The sequence below is a fragment of the Periophthalmus magnuspinnatus genome, chromosome 18, assembly GCF_009829125.3.
Source record: "Periophthalmus magnuspinnatus isolate fPerMag1 chromosome 18, fPerMag1.2.pri, whole genome shotgun sequence".
Taxonomy (NCBI): Eukaryota; Metazoa; Chordata; class Actinopteri; order Gobiiformes; family Gobiidae; genus Periophthalmus; species Periophthalmus magnuspinnatus.
The window spans coordinates 13,119,554-13,140,592 of NC_047143.1; the positions used below are offsets into that span (position 1 = coordinate 13,119,554).

A 21,039-nucleotide genomic window follows, 5' to 3' on the forward strand; every position below is an offset into this window, starting at 1 on the left:
AAAAAAGAGTTATCGGAACACCTCTCCAAACGCGTCTGTGGGGACGCTTTTCCGTGGTGCACAGAGCGGAAATGGCTGGTGTTGCCTAAAAAGCCTCCCTGGTTGTTATGTCTAATTATGGCTCTGGTCTGACTGGTCTGACTAGTGAGTGGATGCAGTAATGTTTGACCAGTAAGGGGACATCGGTTAGTGATGAGCTGAACCCGTGGCTCCTTTGTCCAGTAAGGGGACATCGGTTAGTGATGAGCTGAACCCGTGGCTCCTTGCCCCGCTTCGCTGACGTTACGACCCTAAGTCTGCAGTAAGTCGGATGCCCTGACGCTGGACACTTAACCGTGATTCATCATCATTATCGAGGGAGCATAGCATTAAAACTTATTGTTTTCTCCTAGTTAATAGTGTCACAAAATACAGCAGTGGTAAATCTATGCGTTGCAAAAATTGCACCTTTTTTGATCAATGTTATAATGTTTCCTCATCAAACACATAGCCGGAGTTATGTTGTTTCATTCGCACATGTTTTACACACAAATCCTCCATATTTCTTCTGTTTCATTTTATTTCGTGGTAACTCGGAAAGCTGTGTATTGTCTTTTAAAACTCCATTCACCTTCACTAGAATCATTTGGATAATTTCAGGACTAGAATTGGTGTAATTGCTTCATCATGAATGTTTCACATTATGGGATTTTTTCGCCCAAATAAAGGTCTTATTATTGTTCAAAAGCATGCGTCCTTACTATGAGCGGGGTCGCCTCTCCACAGAGATGACCTGTAACTTGAACTGGGGGCATCACTTGCTTGTTTACATGGATAATTCTTTAATGCCAACAGCGGAACTTTCCAAGCAAAGCAATAGCATCTCCAGGGACACTTCACTGATGGCAGTAAAGTTTTTTATGATATGATCTGTATAGGCCAACAACTATCACGTCAATCTTGAACAATTAAAATGATGATTGAAGAACTGTATTGTCATTAGTAAAGCTATTATTAAACGAAGACTGTGCCAAGCTTACTCTGAGGGTATCAAATTTGTATAAAAATAGGGTGTATGCTTTTTGTCATAAACATGTCCTCCTGTGTGTCCCTTTCAGGTGTGCAGTGTTGCTATGGCGCAGAGAATGAGACTGAAGCTGAGGACGGTGTTTGTTCTGTACTTCCTGGTGTCTTTGATGGGACTACTGTACGCACTCATGCAGCTGGGTCAGTGCTCTCAGGGCTCTTAATTTGAGTTGGATGCACCAGAACATGATCTGTGTGCACCCTGCTGCTTGTTCAAGCCATTTTAATATGTTATTGTTTATTATTATCAACAATAAGGGTTAAATAAATATTACATATTCCCAGATATACAATTCATACTCCATACAACACATTTATTAAAGAAAAAAAAAATCCTAAACAGTATCTCAGTAATGACAAGTTTTACCTATTCAAAGTTGTTTATTTGAGCAAAAGACATTAAAAATTTACCTTGTCTAAGTGAAAGTTGAATGACTTAGTAGACTAGTAGATTTATTTAAAAAGCTATTAAATAAATATCGCCTTCAAAAAAGAAGCTTTCAAGAATCTTTACAGTTCACTATATTACTTGCAGAATGAGACTCTTACTTTCAATTTCAATAGTTGATCTTTGACATCTTTTGACATCTGTTTTTGTTTTTGTTTTTTTACCCCTCAGCAGCCTCACTTAAATAAAATGTAGGATCTACATGTTTGATGCTTCTCTTTAATGTTAAATACTATGTCGAAGTTCTCATAAATACACTTTTCTAAAAAGACCAAACTTATGATCTCTGCGGTGCATATTAAGTACTGTGCACAAGAGCGTGACCTGAGCAAATCAGCCTCAGCTCTGACAGGCTTTAGCGGTCTGGTCTGGTTAACACTTCTTTATTTTTGTTGTCAAATAAAACAATAATTTATGTGAGTTTTATATGATTTAATATGCGTGACAAGGATGTGATGAGGCTGTGGCAGGTGCATCGGTGTGCCCCACAAAAAGCTTTCGTCACACTGAGCAAACTTTTAGGGGCCTGTCTGCCTCTAAAACTGGTCACACTCTGGAGCCTTGGCTCTCTTACAACATGTTTATACCAACTTAAAGCGGGGGTGTTATGCAAAATGTACTTTTTGGAGCTTTCCAACATATTATAATGTTGTTCCCACACCAAAAACATGCCTGAAGAAGTTTTAGATGTGATCCATGCATGTTTGTGTAATCCAGTGATCTCTTCCGAGCCCTCTTTGAACCCTCCTTATTGTCCACAAGCCTACATCATCCATGCTCCCTAATGGCAATTTTCCATACATATATATGAGAGCAGGATACAAAACAATACACTGTAACTTCACAAACCTGATGCAATGTGGAGTAGTTTCATTAGTGGGATGCACACTGATTGTGTTGTGATAGTGCTTTCAAGGGAGAGTGACTTGTGGAGAACAAAGGGTCTCAGGGTCAGAAACAAAAGTGAAACTTATTAAAGTGAGTATATACAGATGTGGACAAAAAACAGGTCCACATGACATAAGTCCTTTATTATTAGATCAACAACAGGGTTTTGCAGATATGGGTTAAAATAGATTAAGTTTAGTATTTAGATTAGCCACGCTGTGACTGTGGTTATGACTTGGCTAACCTAAATACAGATGGGGAAATGGGGTATTCATTGCTAACCCATAACATATTTACCGGTACATCACCATATTACTTTTTATTGTTTTGAAAATGCTATTTTTGCAACAGCATAGTAACAAGTTTCACTTGCATTTTTGATGTTCTGAATAGCCCATCTCTTTGCTCTCCACACAAAATTTCTCTTCCCTCAGAATGCTATCACAACACAGTCAGCATGTGGCCCACTAATGAAACTACTGCTTGACAGGTTTGTCAAGTTGTATTGTATTGTTTCATATCATATTGTGCATATTTATGGAGAACTGCCATATGGAAGCATGGGTGACGTAGGCTTATGTCTTGCACAGAATCTTACAGGTATCCATAAGGAGGGTTTCAATAGTACCCGGGAGAGATCACTACTCTTACTGTGCATGGATGACATCTAAAACCTTATAAGGCAGGTTTTTATCTCTTTAAGGTTATGATCAGTCTCCAAAATTTAATGGAAGTCAATGTAATGTCTTTAATTCTAAGTTGTGTGTGTGAGTGTGTATGCAGGTCAGCGCTGTGACTGCACTGAACATGACCTGCCGTATGAGCGTACCATCTCTCGCCTGCGGGGGGAGCTCCACAAGCTGCAGGAGAACATTCGGAAGAGTGAGACCAGCCTTCAAGCCCCCAAACAGGAACTCAAGTCCTCTCTGCCCCCCATCTATGTCATCACCCCCACGTACGCCAGGTACTCTCCTACACCAGGTACACGCTGCTCCTCCCATATAAGCCAGGTGTTCTCACATAAAAGTTATTCCAACATATGCCCCCCTCCTATGGCGGCAGTGCCTTCTTCAGCTGACTCGACTCGGTGTAATCACGTGAAATGTTCAGCACATGTAGTTTAAACTGAGCTGGAGGACAGTTCTGAATTTGCTGTTTAAGTGTCAGATTTAACTGCAGATTTATTGACCTGGTTTGACCATGATTAATATCTCTGTAATTACTGGGCTAGTCCACATGAAACAAAAACTGACACAAAGTTCAATGTCTTCTCTAAGAGTATAAGTAAATAAAACCCTAAAAACGTAATTGTTATTCATTGAAAGAACTCTCAAGCTTTAAAGATCAGTTTAGTTTCTGGGGCCATTCTCAAGGGCCAACATTTGTAGACTGTAAACTTGGAGATTTTTTTTCAAGAAACGTGAATCTTCCATAAAGTTATATAGTCCCTACCACAGTAAAATAAAAATATCTATCAACTGGACAACTACATTTTTCTATTACTATGGATCATATCTGGACAACTGAGGGATTACTCAGACATAGCTCCCTACCCTCCATCTGAAATTATGACATCATCTAATTCTAGAAGGTGAATGAAAACTATTAAAATGACTTAAAATTGCGTCAAAAATTGTGACGATAATTGCTTAACTCCCAGTATCTTTCCCTCCGCTAATGCCCTGATGTCCTCCCTCTCCCTGCTCTGTGTCCAGACTGGTGCAGAAGGCCGAGCTGACGCGTCTGTCCCAGAGTCTCCTCCATATTCCTGTGCTGCATTGGATCCTGGTGGAGGATGCTGCCCTGAAGACTGCTCTGGTCTCCAATCTCCTGAAGAGCAGTGGGCTGAGCTATACACACCTGCACATGCCCACAGCGCCACAGCGGAAATTACATGAGGTAGACCTATCACCACATATGCTTAGGTACTCCCATCACCTAACACATACAGAGGTACTCTTATAACCCACCCCCCACCCCACACACACACACACACACACACACTCACACCTGCAAATGCCCACAGCGCCAACTACATGAGATACTCCCATCACTATACACAAACAGAGAGGCAGTCCTTTCACATCTACAGCGCCACAAAGGAGACTACACAAGATACTCCGTATGGCTTTCCCCAAGGCCCAATGCCTTATGTATGGCCTGATAGACCATGTCTCTGTGCTAAGAGTGTCTTGGGGATAAGTGGAAGAAGATGGACTGAATTGGATGTTTAGGTTTGGAGAATGTTAATGTCTCTGGGTGTTGTAGAGCAGTCCTGGCTGACACATGGCAAGGCAAGGCAAGTTTAGTGTATAGCACAATTTGTACACAAGGTTCATTCAAAGTACTTTACAGAATAAGAAAGACATTAAAATCACACAAAACATAAATAATCACAAATAATCATCATAAAATTACCATTAAAACAGAAGAGTGCAGAATAAAAACCTTTCAGTCATATGCACAGCTAAACAGAACTGTTTTGAGCCTGGATTTAAACATTGTCAAAGTAGAGGCCTGTCTCACATCTTCAGGAAGACTGTTACAGGTTTTAACTGCATAAAACTTAAACGCTGTTTCCCCATGTTTAGTCCTGACTCAGGACTAAACATGGGCTTACCGACGCTTACCGATCAGGAACAGCATCCAGTCCATCAAAACATAAGGTCCCTCTACTCCTCAGTCCCCCATGAGATCTTCACTCGGTTCCACGAACCGCTCCGGGTCCGAGATGCCTCTAGTTTAACTTGTACAAACATCCACAGTGTCCTCGGTCGCGTACTTCCTTTGTTTTGTCCGTTTCGTCATGTTTAAAACGCAAAACTGCTGTGTAAAATTGGGCAATACGCGTGCATAATTTTACGCGCGGATCTTTATATCCAGTCTCGTGTTTTTACGCGGCGAAGTGACGGAACAGATTTCACTTTCCTGCAGCAGATTGGACATGGAGGCTCTAACTTCCTTTGTGGACATAATTTCTTGACTGGATTATATTCTCTGGACCTTTACGGAATGAATGAGACCAACTTTGTGTGAATATGTTGATGTTTGACAGAACCAGAGCGCTCAATGGTAAGTGAAGTCCAGATTCACATTTCTGACTTCTCTGTAAAAACGGCTTTCCTGTCAGCACTGTGGTGATTCGAGGTGTAAATGGTTTATATATTCAGAAAGATGAATGCCGTAGCTTTCGTTTGATGTGTAGATTGTTTGTGTGGGTGACGCAGAAATACATGTACATTGCTGTAAAGTTGTAACGTGTAACGCGGGCGGGCCGTCGGAACGCTAAGTGGTTAAGTTGTCGGCGCTCAAGTGACGGAAATGTAACCGAGAGAATCCGGTCATTTTTCAAAATAAACGATTGTTCAGACTCGGATAATAAATACAACAGAAATAATTATTTCTCTCTTGGACGGCCCGCGGCCCGGTACCAATTGATCCACGGCCCGGTACCGGTCCGCGGCCCGGTGGTTGGGGACCACTTGTCTAACCTACTGGAGACAAATGCATGGATAAGTCTCTCTAAGTCTGGCTTTGACAGTATACCTTTGATTTTTGCAATGTTTTTAGGTGGTAAAAGCTGCAGATGTTATTGATTTGATGTGGCTGTTAAAGTTCAAGTCTGAGTCCATTATTACCCCTAGATTTCTAGCCTGATTTGAAGGTTTTAGAGAGAGAGACTGGAGGTGACTGCTAACACTTTCTCTGTTTCTGTGGGCCAAAGAGGATGACTTAAGTCTTGTCTGAATCTAGCTGAAGAAAGTTGTTTTGCATCCACACACTGACCTGTTGGATGCAGTGGCAGAGTGAATCCACTGGTGAGACATAGATCTGAGTGTCATCTGCATAGTTGTGGTAGGACACATTATTGCTGTGTATTAACTGGCCTAACAGCAGCAACAGGGGTCCCAGGATTGACCCCTGGGTCACCCCACAGATCAGAGATATTTTATCTGAAATACATTTTCCAATTTCAACAAAGTATTCCCTGTTTTCTAAATAGGACTTGAACCAGTTAAGTGCTGTACCAGAGATGCCCACCCAGTCCTCTAGTCTCTGTAAGAGGATCCCATGATCCACAGTGTAAAAGGCAGCACTCAGATCTAACAGGACCAAGACTGAGACTTTGCCCGCATCAGTGTTCATGCGAATGTCATTTGTCACCTTGATAAGAGCAGTCTCGGTGCTGGGACTTCCGGTGTCATGGCGATAGCATAGACGGTCACACGCGGCCTCCTTCCTCAAATCTAATCGTAAAGCAGATTGTATCACTGATTTAGGCAGATTAAAGGTGTTAATTTAACTGCTTATGTTCACCCGTTCGACAAGGAAAAAATCGGCGATAGTACGAGCTATGGCAACGGAGATAAACAAAGATCTTGGCTTGGAAAACACCGCCTTGGTTAATGTCATAGAGGAAACAATGGCAAAGTACTTTAAAGAGGCCGAAGTAAAGTCAGAAGCTCGGCACAAAAAACTTGAAAAGCGCCTGGACAGTTTGAACGCGGTGCTCTCCCGACACACAGAAGAAATTAACACCTTGCGTAAAGATGCAAATACGCTACAAGAAAGTGTGGTCCGATTGGAAAAAGCAACGGATGAACGGGACATTCTGCTCCAGGCTCTTACAGCTAAAGTTACAGACATGGAGGACAGAGCACGGAGGGACAACCTGCTGATCCTTAACCTCAAGGAAGGGGTGGAAGGCACAAACTCCTTGGCCTACCTGAGAGAGAATATCCCGAAGTGGTTCCCAGTATTCGCGCCAGCCCCGCCGGAGTTTATGAGAGCGCACCGACTCGGCCAGGTCCGGTCTACGCCAGCGGGGAAGAGCCTGCGTCCGCGACCGCTGATTGTCAACTGTTTGCGCTTCACGGAGAGAGATGCTTTGCTTAAAGAGGCTCGTAGGAATACTCCGGAGGTCGCCGGATCACTTTTGAAGTTTGCAGCGGATTACAGCGAGCGCACGTCTAAACGCCGGAGAGCATGTTATAAAACGATGCACGAGGCTCGCGTCAAAGGATTTGATGCGTTTCTTCTTTATCCGGCCACTATTAAACTTCAGCGAGGGCATGACTGTCACCTTTTTACTGAGCCTGGGCAAGCCGAACAGTTCCTGGATTCACTTGATAAAGATTGACCTGGGGAAGGGCTGAATGACTTGCGCTGGACAGGCGGCTGAGAGGGTAAGAGACTACGCTTAAATTGACTGTTCTAATCGGCCCAAACTACAGATTTAGACTCACTGCAGACTCTATCCTGGTCAACCTTTCTTTAAAGCATTATTGTTATTTATGGACAAAATGACATCAGGATTTGGTCAGACGCAGAAAGCGTAGAGGCAGCAGCAATTTTATGTTAAAATATTATGTTTAATTAGAAATCTCTGCTGCCTGTGTGATTTGTTTTGTTTGTTTGTTTGTTTTATTTTTATTCTTTCTCAAATAAAGGGTCGATGTCTAAATCAGTATATCACAATTATAAATGGAGGAGGGAGGGGAGGGGACTAAGCTTGGCCTTTGACAGCTGGTACAACTATTTGGGTGGGTTTGATGTGGCATGGGTTTGTTATTTATTTATCTGGGTTAATGGGTTTGTGGGTTTGTATGAGTCTTTTTTTTTTTTTTTTTTTTTTTTCCCTGTGGGGTGGGAGGTATGGAGGTCCAGGTTTATGTTATTTATCTATTTCTTCTGTACAAAGGTTATGGTATGAAAGACTACACTTCTTATGGATAAAATTAATGTACTCTCTTTAAATGCCCGTGGCTTGAATTCCCCTCCAAAACGCCAAAGCATTATAGATTTTTTGCATAGGAAAAATATTCACTTTGCATTTATTCAAGAAACCCATTATTTAGAAGCAGATGCAAACAGATTTCAGCTTAAATTTTTTAATATTGTAAATGCATCCTGTCACTCGAAAAAAAACAGAGGTGTCCTTATTGCGATTAGAAGAAATTTATGCTATACTAACTTGGGCTTGGGAGGCAGCAAGGATGGTCGCATTACGTATTGCAAAATTTTGTATAATGGTCTGAAGATTGCCTTGTTGTGTGTTTATGCCCCAAATGTGTTCGATAAGCAATTTTATGATACTCTGCACGCCACCTTGCTTGACCTCCCTGATTACCAGATCTTAATTGGAGGGGACTTCAATGCTGTGTTGCATCATGATATGGACAGATCGGGACAGAAAGAGAGCAGTGATCAGAAAATGGCTTCACGCGAATTTCAAAATCTTGTAAAAGAATATGGTTTATGTGATGTTTGGCGTCTTATGAACCCGCAAGCCAAAGAATTTTCCTTTTTCTCTGCACGTCATAAATCTTTTTCTAGAATAGATTATATACTTATGTCAAATCCTCTGTTCGAGACCATTTCCAGTACTGACATGATACCATGCGCTTTATCAGATCACAGGGCGGTAGCTTGTTCATTTTCACTAAAATCCAGCTCATCAAGGGCTCCCAGATGGCGATTTAATACCTCTCTTTTATATAACGATAGTTATATGGAAACACTATCTGAGGAATTAGACTTCTTTATTGCGGTAAACCAGAACTCTGTAGATGATCCCAGAATACTCTGGGAAGCAGTTAAAGGGTGCATACGAAACACTACTATAAGTTTTTCTTCCCAATTAAATAGAGCAAATAAGTTTAAAATTGAGACCCTAGAAACAGAAATATGTGCCATAGAAAAGAATATGATTACTAAAATGACACCCGAAAATTTAAAAATGCTGCAAGATAAATCTGAGCAACTAAATGAATTATTAAGACGGGAAGCTGAGTTTCAGATACAACGTGTGCGGCAGAAACATTACTTAAACAGTGCCAGACCAAGTCGCCTTTTGGCTTACAAAATTCGTAATAATGAACAACTGGCAAATATCTCTGCCATAGCCACTAGTGGAGGCACCATCACCTCAGATCCTGGAAAAATTAACAGCACATTTAGAGATTTCTATACTAAATTATATGCATCTGAAGTAACATATGATAAAAAAGCATGTAGTGATTTCTTAAATTCTCTTAATCTACCTAAATTGCCACCTGAATCTGCCGGTGCTTTAGAAACACCTGTGACTATGGAGGAATTAAGTAAAGCTATTCATTCCATGAACAAAGGTAAATCACCGGGAATAGATGGAATGCCACCAGAGCTGTACATTGCTTTCTGGACTCAGCTTGGCCCGTTGCTTTTAGATATGATTAATTACTCTATAATCAAAGGATCTTTCAATGATAGTGCCAATATGGCGATTATTTCTCTTTTGCTTAAGAAGGACAAGCCGCCAACTGACTGCTCCTCTTACCAGCCACTCAGCCTTCTGAACACAGAGCTTAAAGTGTTTGCTAAAATTCTTGCTAATAGACTTGAACAACATATGACTTATTTAGTTCATTATGATCAAACAGGTTTTATTAAATCTAGATTAGCTTCTGACAACATCCGACGCCTGCTCCATATCATAGATTCATCTTGTCAATCTGCAAATCAAAACGTTATCCTATCACTGGATGCTGAGAAGGCGTTTGACCGGCTGGAATGGTATCTGTGGGATGTGCTGCATCATATGGGTTTTCCACCTGGTTTTATTAGCATGATTAGAACCATGTACGCCAATCCTACAGCACTTGTGCTAACGGGTAATGTGTGCTCACCCGTTTTTTCTGTGTCTCGCTCTTCGCGTCAGGGTTGCCCCCTATCTCCACTCTTATTTTGTTTGTCTTTGGAACCCATTGCACAACTAGTAAGGCAGTCTAAAGAAATTGCACCTATTACAATATATGACACACCTCATCATATGTCACTGTATGCAGATGACATTTTAATTTACACCAGCAATCCATCGCAATCAGTACCTTATCTTTTGAACATATTTGAATTGTTTGGAAACATTTCGGGTTATAGGGTGAACTGGGCTAAATCCGCCTTGATGCCTCTGGGATCAACGATATTAAATGACCGCTCTTATAATATACCAATTGTATCAAGTATAAAATATTTAGGAGTTCTCATTCACTCCTCCCTAAATCCCCTGATTGAAAATAACTACAAAAATCTGTTGTCTATCATAGATGGTGATCTTAAAAGGTGGGCCTCTCTCCCAATGTCGTTTCAGGCTCGCATGTCCGTAATCAAAATGAATTTATTGCCCCGTATAAATTTCATGAGCTCCATGTTACCACTCGCCCCACCACAAGACTTTTTAAAAAAAATTACATTCAATTATAAGCCTATTTCTTTGGAATAAAAAAAAAGCCTAGAATCAGGGCTTCAACTCTGTCTAGGTTAAAATCCTTTGGAGGGATGGGCCTTCCTAACTTTGAATGGTACTCATGGTGCTTTGCTTTAAGATCACTTACTGCATGGATTAAATCTGGAAAATCTGCAGCGTGGGTACCAATTGAAGCGCAATTGATTAAACCTCATACTATGCCCACCTTGCTACATGCTAAATTGCCATATAAAACCGTTAAAAGCCTTTATGGACCCATTATTACTCATCTTTTAGATGTCTGGAACAGAGTCAACAATTTACTGGGGAAAGATGTCCAATATTTCCTTCAGACACCGATCTTTCATAATCATTCACTTCTAATTGATAAGAAACCCATCTCTTTTTTATCTTGGGAGCAAAAAGGGGTTTGTGACTTTAGTAATATTATAGGGCATAATGGATTAAGAGAGTTCCATGATTTACAAAAATGCTATAATTTACCAGGTACATCTTTTTTTTTCTACCTACAGTTGCGCACAGCAATGCGTTCACATGGGGTTCCTTGGGGGTGCATGCTGGAAAATCACCCCCCTTCACATTATCTTGGCGAAAACACAAAGTTCTGGAACGATTTCAGACCTGTATAATTTAATTCTTAAGAGCTCCCAGAAAAATTTACCGATCGAGCAGCTTTGGAAAACTGAACTGGGGTATCACTCAGAGTGGGATTGGAATCATATCTGGTCCAATATTTCCCTTTCATCGAGGAATCCCAATCACCAGATGATTCATTATAAAATAATTCATCGAGCTTACTTATACCCTAGAAGATTACACCAAATGAAAATAAAAGACAACCCTCACTGTGATCTCTGCGCTGGCAAAACTATTGGCACTTTCCTTCACATGGTCTGGGAGTGCCCGGAAGTGAAACACTTCTGGGAAAATGTCTCAAGGACACTATCTAAAATAATAGGCGTAACCATCCCTTGCACTCAGAGGCTTATTTTGCTAAATGATCTTTCCAAACTAAACTTGACAATCAACGACCGGCGTGCATTACTAGCAGGCCTCACAGCTGCCAAAACAATTGTAACATGTCGCTGGAAGTCACTTCAACCTCTGACTGTAAAAGGGTGGCTTTTGTCTTACCGAGAAATAATTCAGCTGGAGTGTTCTGCTGCTCGAATGCACGGAGCAAAAGCAAAAAACATTTTTTGCTGGTCTGACTTACTAGCCAAAATCAAAATCTGAATATATGGTGGGGTTTTTTTTTTTTGGTTTTTTGTTTTGTTTTAGTTTTTTTGTCTCCCTGCACTATGTGGATGTTTATGTCAAACTGTACTGCTCTAACTGTATATTTATGAAAGATGCACAATTTGTGTATGCTTAAGTCCTTTTTATATATATAGTACATAATGAATATGTATAATCTAATTTCTGCTGATGTCTTTTGACGGAGGAAATTTGCTGTTACTGTATGGAAAGAATTCAAACCTGGACGGGATTATTTTTTATTTTACTTTTACTATTATTATTATTATTATTATTATTATTACATTGTATTGTTTTTTATATGTTTATTTTGTATTTAATTTGTCATTATTATTATTGTTAATTTTATTAATTAATTAATTTATTTCATTTTATTTTATTTTTTGTCTATATGCCCATCGGGGTGGCGGGTGGGAAAAAAGAAGGGGGAAAAGGTAATCAGATTCTAATCTGTATATTTGCACCTGAGACTGATACTTTAATAAAAATTTGATCACAAAAAAGAGCAGTCTCGGTGCTGTGGTGGGGTCTAAAACCTAATTGGAAGACATCAAAGGAGTTATTAATTTGGAGGAAGTTAATAGTCTGTTGGTAAACAACTTTTTCGAGGACTTTGCTTAAAAACCGCAGATTTGAGATTGGTTGATAATTGTTCAATATTGTGATATCAAGACTGCTCTTCTTTAGGAGAGGCTTGATAACCGCAGTTTTCAAAGCTCTTGGGAATGTTCCAGATTGAAGTGACATATTAACTATGTGAGTGAGTGGTGATGGCAAACTGTTGAGCACAGACTTTAGAAGTTTAGTGGGTAACACATTGAGGGAGCATGTAGATGAACTCAGACTGGTGACGATCTCTTGGACAGTTTTGCCAGTTACAGGTGCAAAGTGAGTCAGCTTTAAGTGTCTACGTGGCTGCGTCGTGGAATTGATGGCATTTTTAATGGCCTGGACCTTGTCATTAAAGAACACTGTAAACTCATTGCACTTAGATGTGGAAATTAGTTATATCAGCAGTGGAGCTGGGGGGTTTGTTAATCTGTTTACTGTTGCAAACCAGACATGAGAGTTGTTACTGCAGCTTCCAATAATGTCAGAAAAATACCTTTGCCTTGTTCTACATAAAGTGTGGTTGTACATGTGCATCTTTTCACTGTAAATCTCATAATGAACCTGGAGCTTTGACTTGCGTCATTCCCGCTCGGCCCTCCGGCACTCCCTTTTCTGTGCCCTGACCGAGTCATCATTCCTCCATGACGCTTTCTTCTTATCTTTAACCATTTTAATCTTCATCGGGGCAATGGTGTCCAGAACATTCAAAACATTCGAAGTGACAGAGTTCAACAAATCATCAACATTAGAACATGAGCCGTTTTTAAAGTGTATCATTTCCATGAACAGTGCACCTGTCATCATTTGTGTCTCCTTCGAACAACTGCAGGACCAGCCGCTGGTTTGGGAATAACAGACAGGTCAAAGAAGACACAGAAATTATCAGACAGAGCAACATTCACCACATTAACATTTGAAATATTTACTCCTTTTGTGATGAGCAGGTCCAGAGTGTGCCGTCTGTTGTGGGTAGGGTTGCTGACATGCTGAGTCAGACCAAAGGTTTCAAGGACAGAACTGAGCGTTTCACACATTATCCACATGTACATTAAAATCACCTGTAATGACTAAACCATCAAAGTCTGTGCATACGACTGAAAGCATCTCAGTAAAATCATCAATAAAACTTTGACACTGCTGGGGAGGTTTGTATATGACTAAATAGAGTATGGAGGGGGATTGTTTTAGTTCCATTTTAAAGTAAACATACTCAAAAGATGAAAACACCCCAAATGTCAATCTGTGAGTAAGTAAATTATCTCTAAAAAATGCACACACACCTCCACCCTTTTTGTTTACTCGTGTTTCAGATTCAAATTTGAAGTTGGGTGGAGTTGATTCCACCAGAATTGCATTACCTGTGTTTTTGTCGAGCCATGTTTCGGTTGAAAAAATTAAGTCAAGATTAAAAGAAGAAATAAAATCATTAGTTAAAAATGAAATCATTAATTAAAACATCTCTGCAACATCGCATAATGGTTGGGGAATTTGTTACAGTCAACATGCTTTGTGGATCTGGAGAAGGCATTGGACCATGTCTCTTGCGATGTCCTTTGGAAGGTGCTCTAGAAGTGTGGGGTCCGCGGCCCTTTGCTAAGGGCTGTCCGGTCTCTATATGACCGGAGCAGGAGCTGTGTTTTCTGCAGTAAGTCAAACCTCTTCCCAGTGCATGTTGGACCAGGACTGCATGTTGTTACCAGTTCTGTTCATTGTTTTTTATGGACAGAATTTCTACACGCAGAGGTTGAAGGGGGTCCAGTTTGAAGACCACAGGATCTCAGCTCGACTGTTTGCAGATGATTTTGTCCTGATGGCTCCATTAAACCAGGACCTGCAACATGCACTGGGATGGTTTGAGCAGAGTGTGTAACGGCTCAGATGAAAATCAGCCCTTCCAAATCCAAGGCCATGATGCTCCACGGGAAAAAGGTGGCACCCTCTCAAGGTGATCACGAGTCCTGCCTTCAGTGGAGAAGCTTGAGGTTCTGTTTGCAAGTGAGGGAAGGATGAAGCTTTAGAGTGACAGGTGGATCGGTGCAGTGTCTGCAATGATGCGGTCATAATAATGATGGTTATGAGTTGACGTGTGATGCATTTCACTGTTTTTCCCAGGGAGACCCAAACTGGCTGAAGCCGCGTGGTGTGGAGCAGAGGAATGAGGGTCTGCGCTGGCTCCGGGAGCACAGGAGAGCATCACTAGGGGGTGCTAGTGAGCAGGGCATAGTCTACTTTGCCGATGATGACAACACCTACAGCCTGCAGCTATTCCAGGAGGTGACACAAGCATACATTTTAGTGCAAGAGATACTGGCTGTTTCTCAGCTGTAAGGTACTTTATCTTGCCTTGTTTCCTAAGCCACTTCCACCAAAGGTAGTGCCTTCCAGTTTAAGGCAAGTGCGCTGCCAATAGCTCGAAAACATGGCTAATGGATCAGGCCTCACAGGTAGCGGCAATGCCCCAGGCACAAAATGCATCAAATGTTGATCAACTGAAACTAGGGGCATGGATCTGTATTGCCTTAGAGTGAGGTTATGTTTAATGTAAACATTTATTATAATGATTATATGGAGTAGAACTATTGGACAGCCTCAAAGAGATTCTGGCAAACCATCCGACGTCTCAGGAGGGGGAAGCAGTGCTTCGCCAACACTGTTTACAGTGCGGGTGAAGGGCTGCTTACCTCAACTGAGGATGTTGTCAGACAGTGGAAGGAATACTTTGAGGACCTCCTCAATCCCTCCGTCATGTCTTCCAAGGAGGAAGCAGAGACTGGGGACCCAGAGGCAGACTTGTCCATTACCCTGGCTGAAGTCACTGAGTTGGTTGGCAAGCTCCTTGATTTCAAGGCTCTGGGGGTGGACAAGATCCATTCCGAGTACCTCAAGTCTCAGGATATAGTGGGGCTGTCTTGGCTGACACATCTCTGCAACATTGTGTGGCGGTCACTGTGCCGCAGACTGGGGTGGTGGCCCCTCTGTTTAAGAAAGGGGGCCCCAGGGTTTGTTCAGTTACAGGAGAATCACACCCCTCTGGTTTCTCGATAAGGTCTATTCCAGGGTACTGGAGAGGAGAATCCGGCTGATAGACGAACCTCGGATTCAGGAGGAGCAATGTGGTTTTTGTCCCATTCCCGGAACACTGAACACTATACTCTCTCTTGGGTCCTCGAGGGTTCATGGGAGTTTGCCCAACCAGTCCACATGTGTTTTGTGGATCTGGAGAAGGCATTTGACCAAGTCTCTCGTGGTGTCCTTTGGGGTTGCTCCGGGAGTATGGGGTCCGGGGCCCTTTGCTAAGGGCTGTCCGTTCCGTGTCCGTTGTTATGACCGGAACAGGAGTTGTGTTCACATTGCTGGCAGTAAGTCAGACCTGTTTCCAGTGCATGTTGGACTTCGCCAGGGCTGCTCTTTGTCACTGGTTCTGTTCATTGTATTTATGGACAGAATTTCTAGGCGCAGCCAGGGGCCGGAGGGAGTCCTGTTCGGGAACCACAGGATCACATCTCTGCTGTTTGCAGATGATGTTGTCCTGATGGCTTCATTGAGCCAGGACCTGCAGCAGGCACTGGGCCAGTTTGCAGCCGAGTGTGAAGCGGCTGGGATGAGAATCAGCTCCTACAAATCCGAGGAATTCAAGTATCTGCAGTGATGCAGTCGTTGTATCGGTCTGTTGTGGTAAAGGAGCTGAGCCAGAAGGTAAAACTCGATTTACCAGTCAGTCTACATTCCTACTCTCACCTATGGTCATGAGCTTTGGGTAATGATCGAAAGGATGACATCGCAGATACAAGCGGCCGAAATGGGTTTCCTCCACAGAGTGGCTGGATGCTCCAAGAGGTAGGGTGAGGAGCGCTGTCACATGGCAGGAGCTCGGAGTAAAGCTGCTGCTCCTCCACGTCGAGAAGAGCCAGCTGAGGTGGCTCGGGCATCTGTTCAGGATGCCTCCTGAACCCCTCCCTAGGGAGGTGTTCCGGGCATGTCCCACCACGAGGAGGCCCCGGGGAAGACCCAGGGCATGTTGAAGGAATTATATCTCTCAGCTGGCCTGGGAACACCTTGGGGTCCCACCTGAGGAGCTGGAGGACATGTCTGGGGTGTGAGAAGTCTCGGGAGTCCCTGCTTAGACTGCTGCCCCTGCGACTCAGCCCCGGATAAGCAGAAGAAAATGGATGGATGAATAATGATTATAAGTCAAGGATTTGATCAATAAGAAAAATAATACAAATAATTTTTAATATCTTGAATATAATTATTATTTCAATTAAACATAGAATTAAAAGCAATACAGGTCCATGGTACCAGATCGAAACGGAGGTCATGGAGATTGGAACACCACTTACCTGCCTTACCACAGCTAGATCAAACCAAGGTAAAGACGTCTTACATTTGAGAAACAACCACTCTTTATGTGTGAAGGATTTTGATTAATATAAAAGTATAAAGGGCCACATAAAAAATGTAATTCGATTGTTTGTATCATTTCTCAACTTTAAAGTGGAATTAAACCCCTAAACCCATCCCTAAACCACATTTCAAATACAGCTGCTAAACTGGGCAATCTTACATAATGCAAAATTGACTCTTGACACTGTTATCTCCTCAAAAACATACCTGAAGTTGTGTTTTGTTTCATTCACACATATTTGCGTAATCCTTTATTATTAGTCTGTCTGTATCTCCAAAGGTCAAAATGCTCTGTTCCACCACCAAGTTAACAGCTACCTTTTACTTTTAGTTCAGTAGAGATGGGCAGTTCCAAGGCTGGAATCATCCAAATGATTCTAGTGAAGGTGTATGATGTTTAAAAACACAGTGGAGCACTTTCTGTATTGCTACATGACATCACGAGATGAACAGAATGTTTTTAAGTTTGACAGAAGAACTCAGCCTAAATATGCAGGGTTTGTGTGTTAAATGATGTGGAAGAAACCAAACCTCAAACTCCAGGTATGTTTGTGATGAGGAAATTATAACATAGATCAGAAATGGCATAATATAGGCCCATTCGAGTAGCAAAAACGTTGCTAAGTTTGGAAAGGCAGAGCTGACTATTGTTTACATGTTTTGGCTGTGTGAAACCCTGTGTTGTGTCTCAGATGAGAAACACTCAGAAGGTGTCTGTGTGGCCCGTGGGGCTGGTAGGATCCATGAAGTACGAGAGCCCCATGGTGAAGGGAGGAAAGGTGTGTTCCACTGCTCTAATATTCATGCGTTGTGTAAATTCTCCACTACTCTAATTGATACTTTGCAGCTAATGTCATCAACATTCACTAGGTGTGTGATGCTAACTGTTAGCATGCTTTGCCTGAGGCTTTGTTAGACTTTAATCTGACCAGAAAGGACTGACTTATTTGAAACTACAACAGGTGAGATGATTTGTTCTGTTAAACAAGTCTCACACAAAATTACAGTCACAAGCTAGCTAGCATTTGCCAACTTTTTTTTTTCAGTTAGTCAATCTCACCTAAACAGGACCATGAATGCTGAATTAATCAGGCTCCTGAAAATGTGTTCTAAAAACTTTTTGACAGTGTTTGCTATGTGTCACCATAGTAAACTAAAAGTTCTAAATAGATTTAAACAACACATTTTCAGGAGCCTGTGATCGATACTAGCATTTATAGTCCTGTTCAGGAGTTTGATTTTCAACAAAAAGGTGAGAGTGACAAACAGAAAAACTGTTGGCTAATGCTAGATAGCTTGTGACTGTAATTTCATATGTGAGATAATTGTTTAACAGTACAAATCAGCTCACTTGTTGTTCCAGCTATATAATTTCTTTATGGTCAGATTGTGATAAAGTAAAGGGGAAGGATGCTGACATCAGTTGCAAAATATCAATATTCATGTGTGAATACTCCACTGTTCTAGTTTTCATCTGCTGTGTGAATGCTCCCTCAGTATATCAGCTTTGTCCAGCTCCCCTCTGCCCCCATATCACTGAAGTCTCTTATGCTGTGTCCCTCTGGAGGTGGTGGGCTTCCACACAGGCTGGAGACCCTCGCGCCCCTTCCCCATAGACATGGCAGGCTTCGCTGTGTCCCTACACCTGATCCTGTCTCACCCTGATGCCTGCTTTGATGGAGATGCTCCACAGGGCTTCCTGGAGAGCAGCCTCCTCCATGGGCTGGTGACCATGGACGAGCTAGAGCCTCGAGCAGACAATTGCACCAAGGTACTCCTCACACTCACGACTCCACCAAGGTACTCCCCACACTCACAACTGCACCAAGGTACTCCTCACACTCACGACTCCACCAAGGTACTCCCCACACTCACAACTGCACCAAGGTACTCCCCACACACTCAACTGCACCAAGCTTCTCCTCACACACTCGGCTGCACCAAGGTTCTCCTCACCACTGCACCAAGGTACTCTTCACACTCACATCAAGATACTGCTCACAGCTACATCAAGGTACTGCTCACAGCTGCACCAAGGTACCCTCACAACTTCGCCAAGGTACTCATCACAATCATTACTTTTTCATCTTCTTTTTTTTATTTTTTATTCAGTCTCTTTGGCACATTTTTCTATTGAAAATCGACATTTACAAAACGACTCACACAGAATCCCAAAAAGGTCTACATTTTTCTTCAAAATAAAAAAAAAATCTAAATCTCAGCTAAGGCATTGGTATAATCCCTTAGTTGTCCAGGCCTGATCCATAGCAAAAGATGAAGTGTAAATCTGTCAACTGGAGAAATCGTTGTAAGAGTGAAAGGTGTTTCACTGCTCATCCAAGCTGCTTCTTCAGTTCTGGTCAGACTGCTGATGGCCACTGCCTTATATCTATCTGAAGGGAGGGGCTAACTACACTGAAACTATAAACATCTATTGTCTCCAGTCTCAGTTGAAACTACCCTATTCAGCCCTTAATGACTCTGCTTTCTCCCTGTTGATTCAAGTGTGAAATCATTTGTTGTTAGATTTTGGGAGCTCACAAATTTTAGTCTTTTGCTGTTCTGTTTGAGAGTATGTTACCTTAGCACATCTAACTTGTGCTTCTCCTGTGCAGGTTCTGGTGTGGCACACACGCACAGAGAAGCCCAAGATGAAGAGAGAGGAGGCCCTGCAGGCTCAGGGGCTGGGCTCAGACCCAGCTGTGGAGGTCTGACTTGAGGCTCCTGCTGCCCCTGCTTCTCCTATAGCTCTTTCTACTGCTGAAGAGCTGATGAAATCAACAGAAGAGCAGACTTTACAGGCCTAAATGATAGTTGTATGGGTCGTTATGTCGATTACTGATGGTTCTGCAAATTATCACTAGAACTGTTAAGCTAGCAAACACTGAATTTGTCTAAGCATTCAGCTTCTTGTTTCTCCTCTTTAGCTAATGGCAACTGTTATCTTCTGAATTTTGGGATGGAATTAATCTCAGAAACAGGGCGGGATACTTCTATTGGGTATTAATTGTTAAAGCAACATATTTAGATCACCATACCTTTTATTGTATGTTTTATAAATTTCCCTTATAAACTTTCCCTTTTTGATGCTCTGAGGCTGTGCCTCAATTCGCCAAAATTTGCCATCTGTGCAAAGTTAGAGTGCTTTCAGCTTGTGGGCTGAGCATTGGACACAATCTTGCAGCTAACCGTAATGTGTACGAATAGGTGTTGTATCTGCATTTTTGCATATTTTAATACAAGTGACAAGTGGGGAGGCGCTTGAGATGTAGACTTGTTTCTTGCAAGCTCTGTACAGGTCCACCCTTTTTATTTTTATTTAGCTCTGTCTTTGCGAAGTATATTTCTTTTTTCCTCAACGTTGTACGAGGATGCATTTTTTAAAATAATAGTTCAAAAATGGTAACTCCAGTGAAACAATCATCGGCTGCTCCCAAGCTAGCTCCGTGTTAGCCGCTAATGTACCAGAGAATGCGGAGGCTGAGAGCGTGCTGACTACAGTGCTCACAAAATCCCCGAAGAGTCTAAGGAAATCCATATGTGAGAAGATTGGACAATTAGGGGCCCATCGGCATCAACGTATGCATTCGACCTCTGCAGTTATAACCTAGGATGCTGCTATTATTTTCATTTGTCTTTTGTGAGGTCATTGATATGACGGGACATCGTCACGAACAACAGGTATGTTATGTTTTTGTTTTTTGGAGTTTTTTTTTGTTTTGTTTGTTTTGTTTTATGTTCCATGTTAGTTCCTTCACTGTAACTGTGACAATCTATCTCATTCCAACAACTGTGTGCTGACTTTGATATCCCACGTACACTTTTTTTCGGCACCTACAGATCCGTGACTTTGCACTCTTCCCCCTCAACTAGACATTGATAATTTGTTGACAACTTGATATCAACTCTTTACAACACGTTGTCCTCTTTACAGACTACATCTCTGGATATTATTAAAAACAGATGGGAACAGGACCTAGGAGTGGATTTACCAGCTGAAGATTAGGGCAACATTTTGAAATGGGTCCACACTTCAGCAATCTGTGCCAGGCATGGCTTATTACAATGTAAAATAATACATCAAGTTCACTGGTCAAAAGACAAACTAGCAAGGAGGTTC

General features: G+C 41.9%; 1 protein-coding gene across 1 annotated transcript; it reads left to right on the forward strand.

The window, feature by feature from the left end:
• Positions 1–53: 53 nt before the first annotated feature.
• b3gat3 (beta-1,3-glucuronyltransferase 3 (glucuronosyltransferase I)) lies at positions 54–20,707 on the forward strand. The gene is made up of 8 exons (XM_033983701.2): positions 54–301; positions 1,098–1,206; positions 3,185–3,365; positions 4,117–4,300; positions 14,628–14,789; positions 17,612–17,698; positions 18,487–18,690; positions 19,535–20,707. The coding sequence occupies exons 2-8, from the start codon at positions 1,113–1,115 to the stop codon at positions 19,631–19,633; spliced, it is 1,011 nt and encodes a 336-aa protein (XP_033839592.1). The 5' UTR covers positions 54–301; positions 1,098–1,112; the 3' UTR covers positions 19,634–20,707.
• The last annotated feature ends 332 nt before the right edge of the window (positions 20,708–21,039 follow it).

Bases quoted from the DNA above. Each gene is read 5' to 3' on its own strand.
- b3gat3 (XM_033983701.2), top strand. From the start codon at position 1,113: ATGGCGCAGAGAATGAGACTGAAGCTGAGGACGGTGTTTGTTCTGTAC. The intron at 3,366-4,116 runs GTACTCTCCTAC...CTCTGTGTCCAG, and splicing joins ATCACCCCCACGTACGCCAG to ACTGGTGCAGAAGGCCGAGC. The intron at 18,691-19,534 runs GTACTCCTCACA...TCTCCTGTGCAG, and splicing joins GAGCAGACAATTGCACCAAG to GTTCTGGTGTGGCACACACG.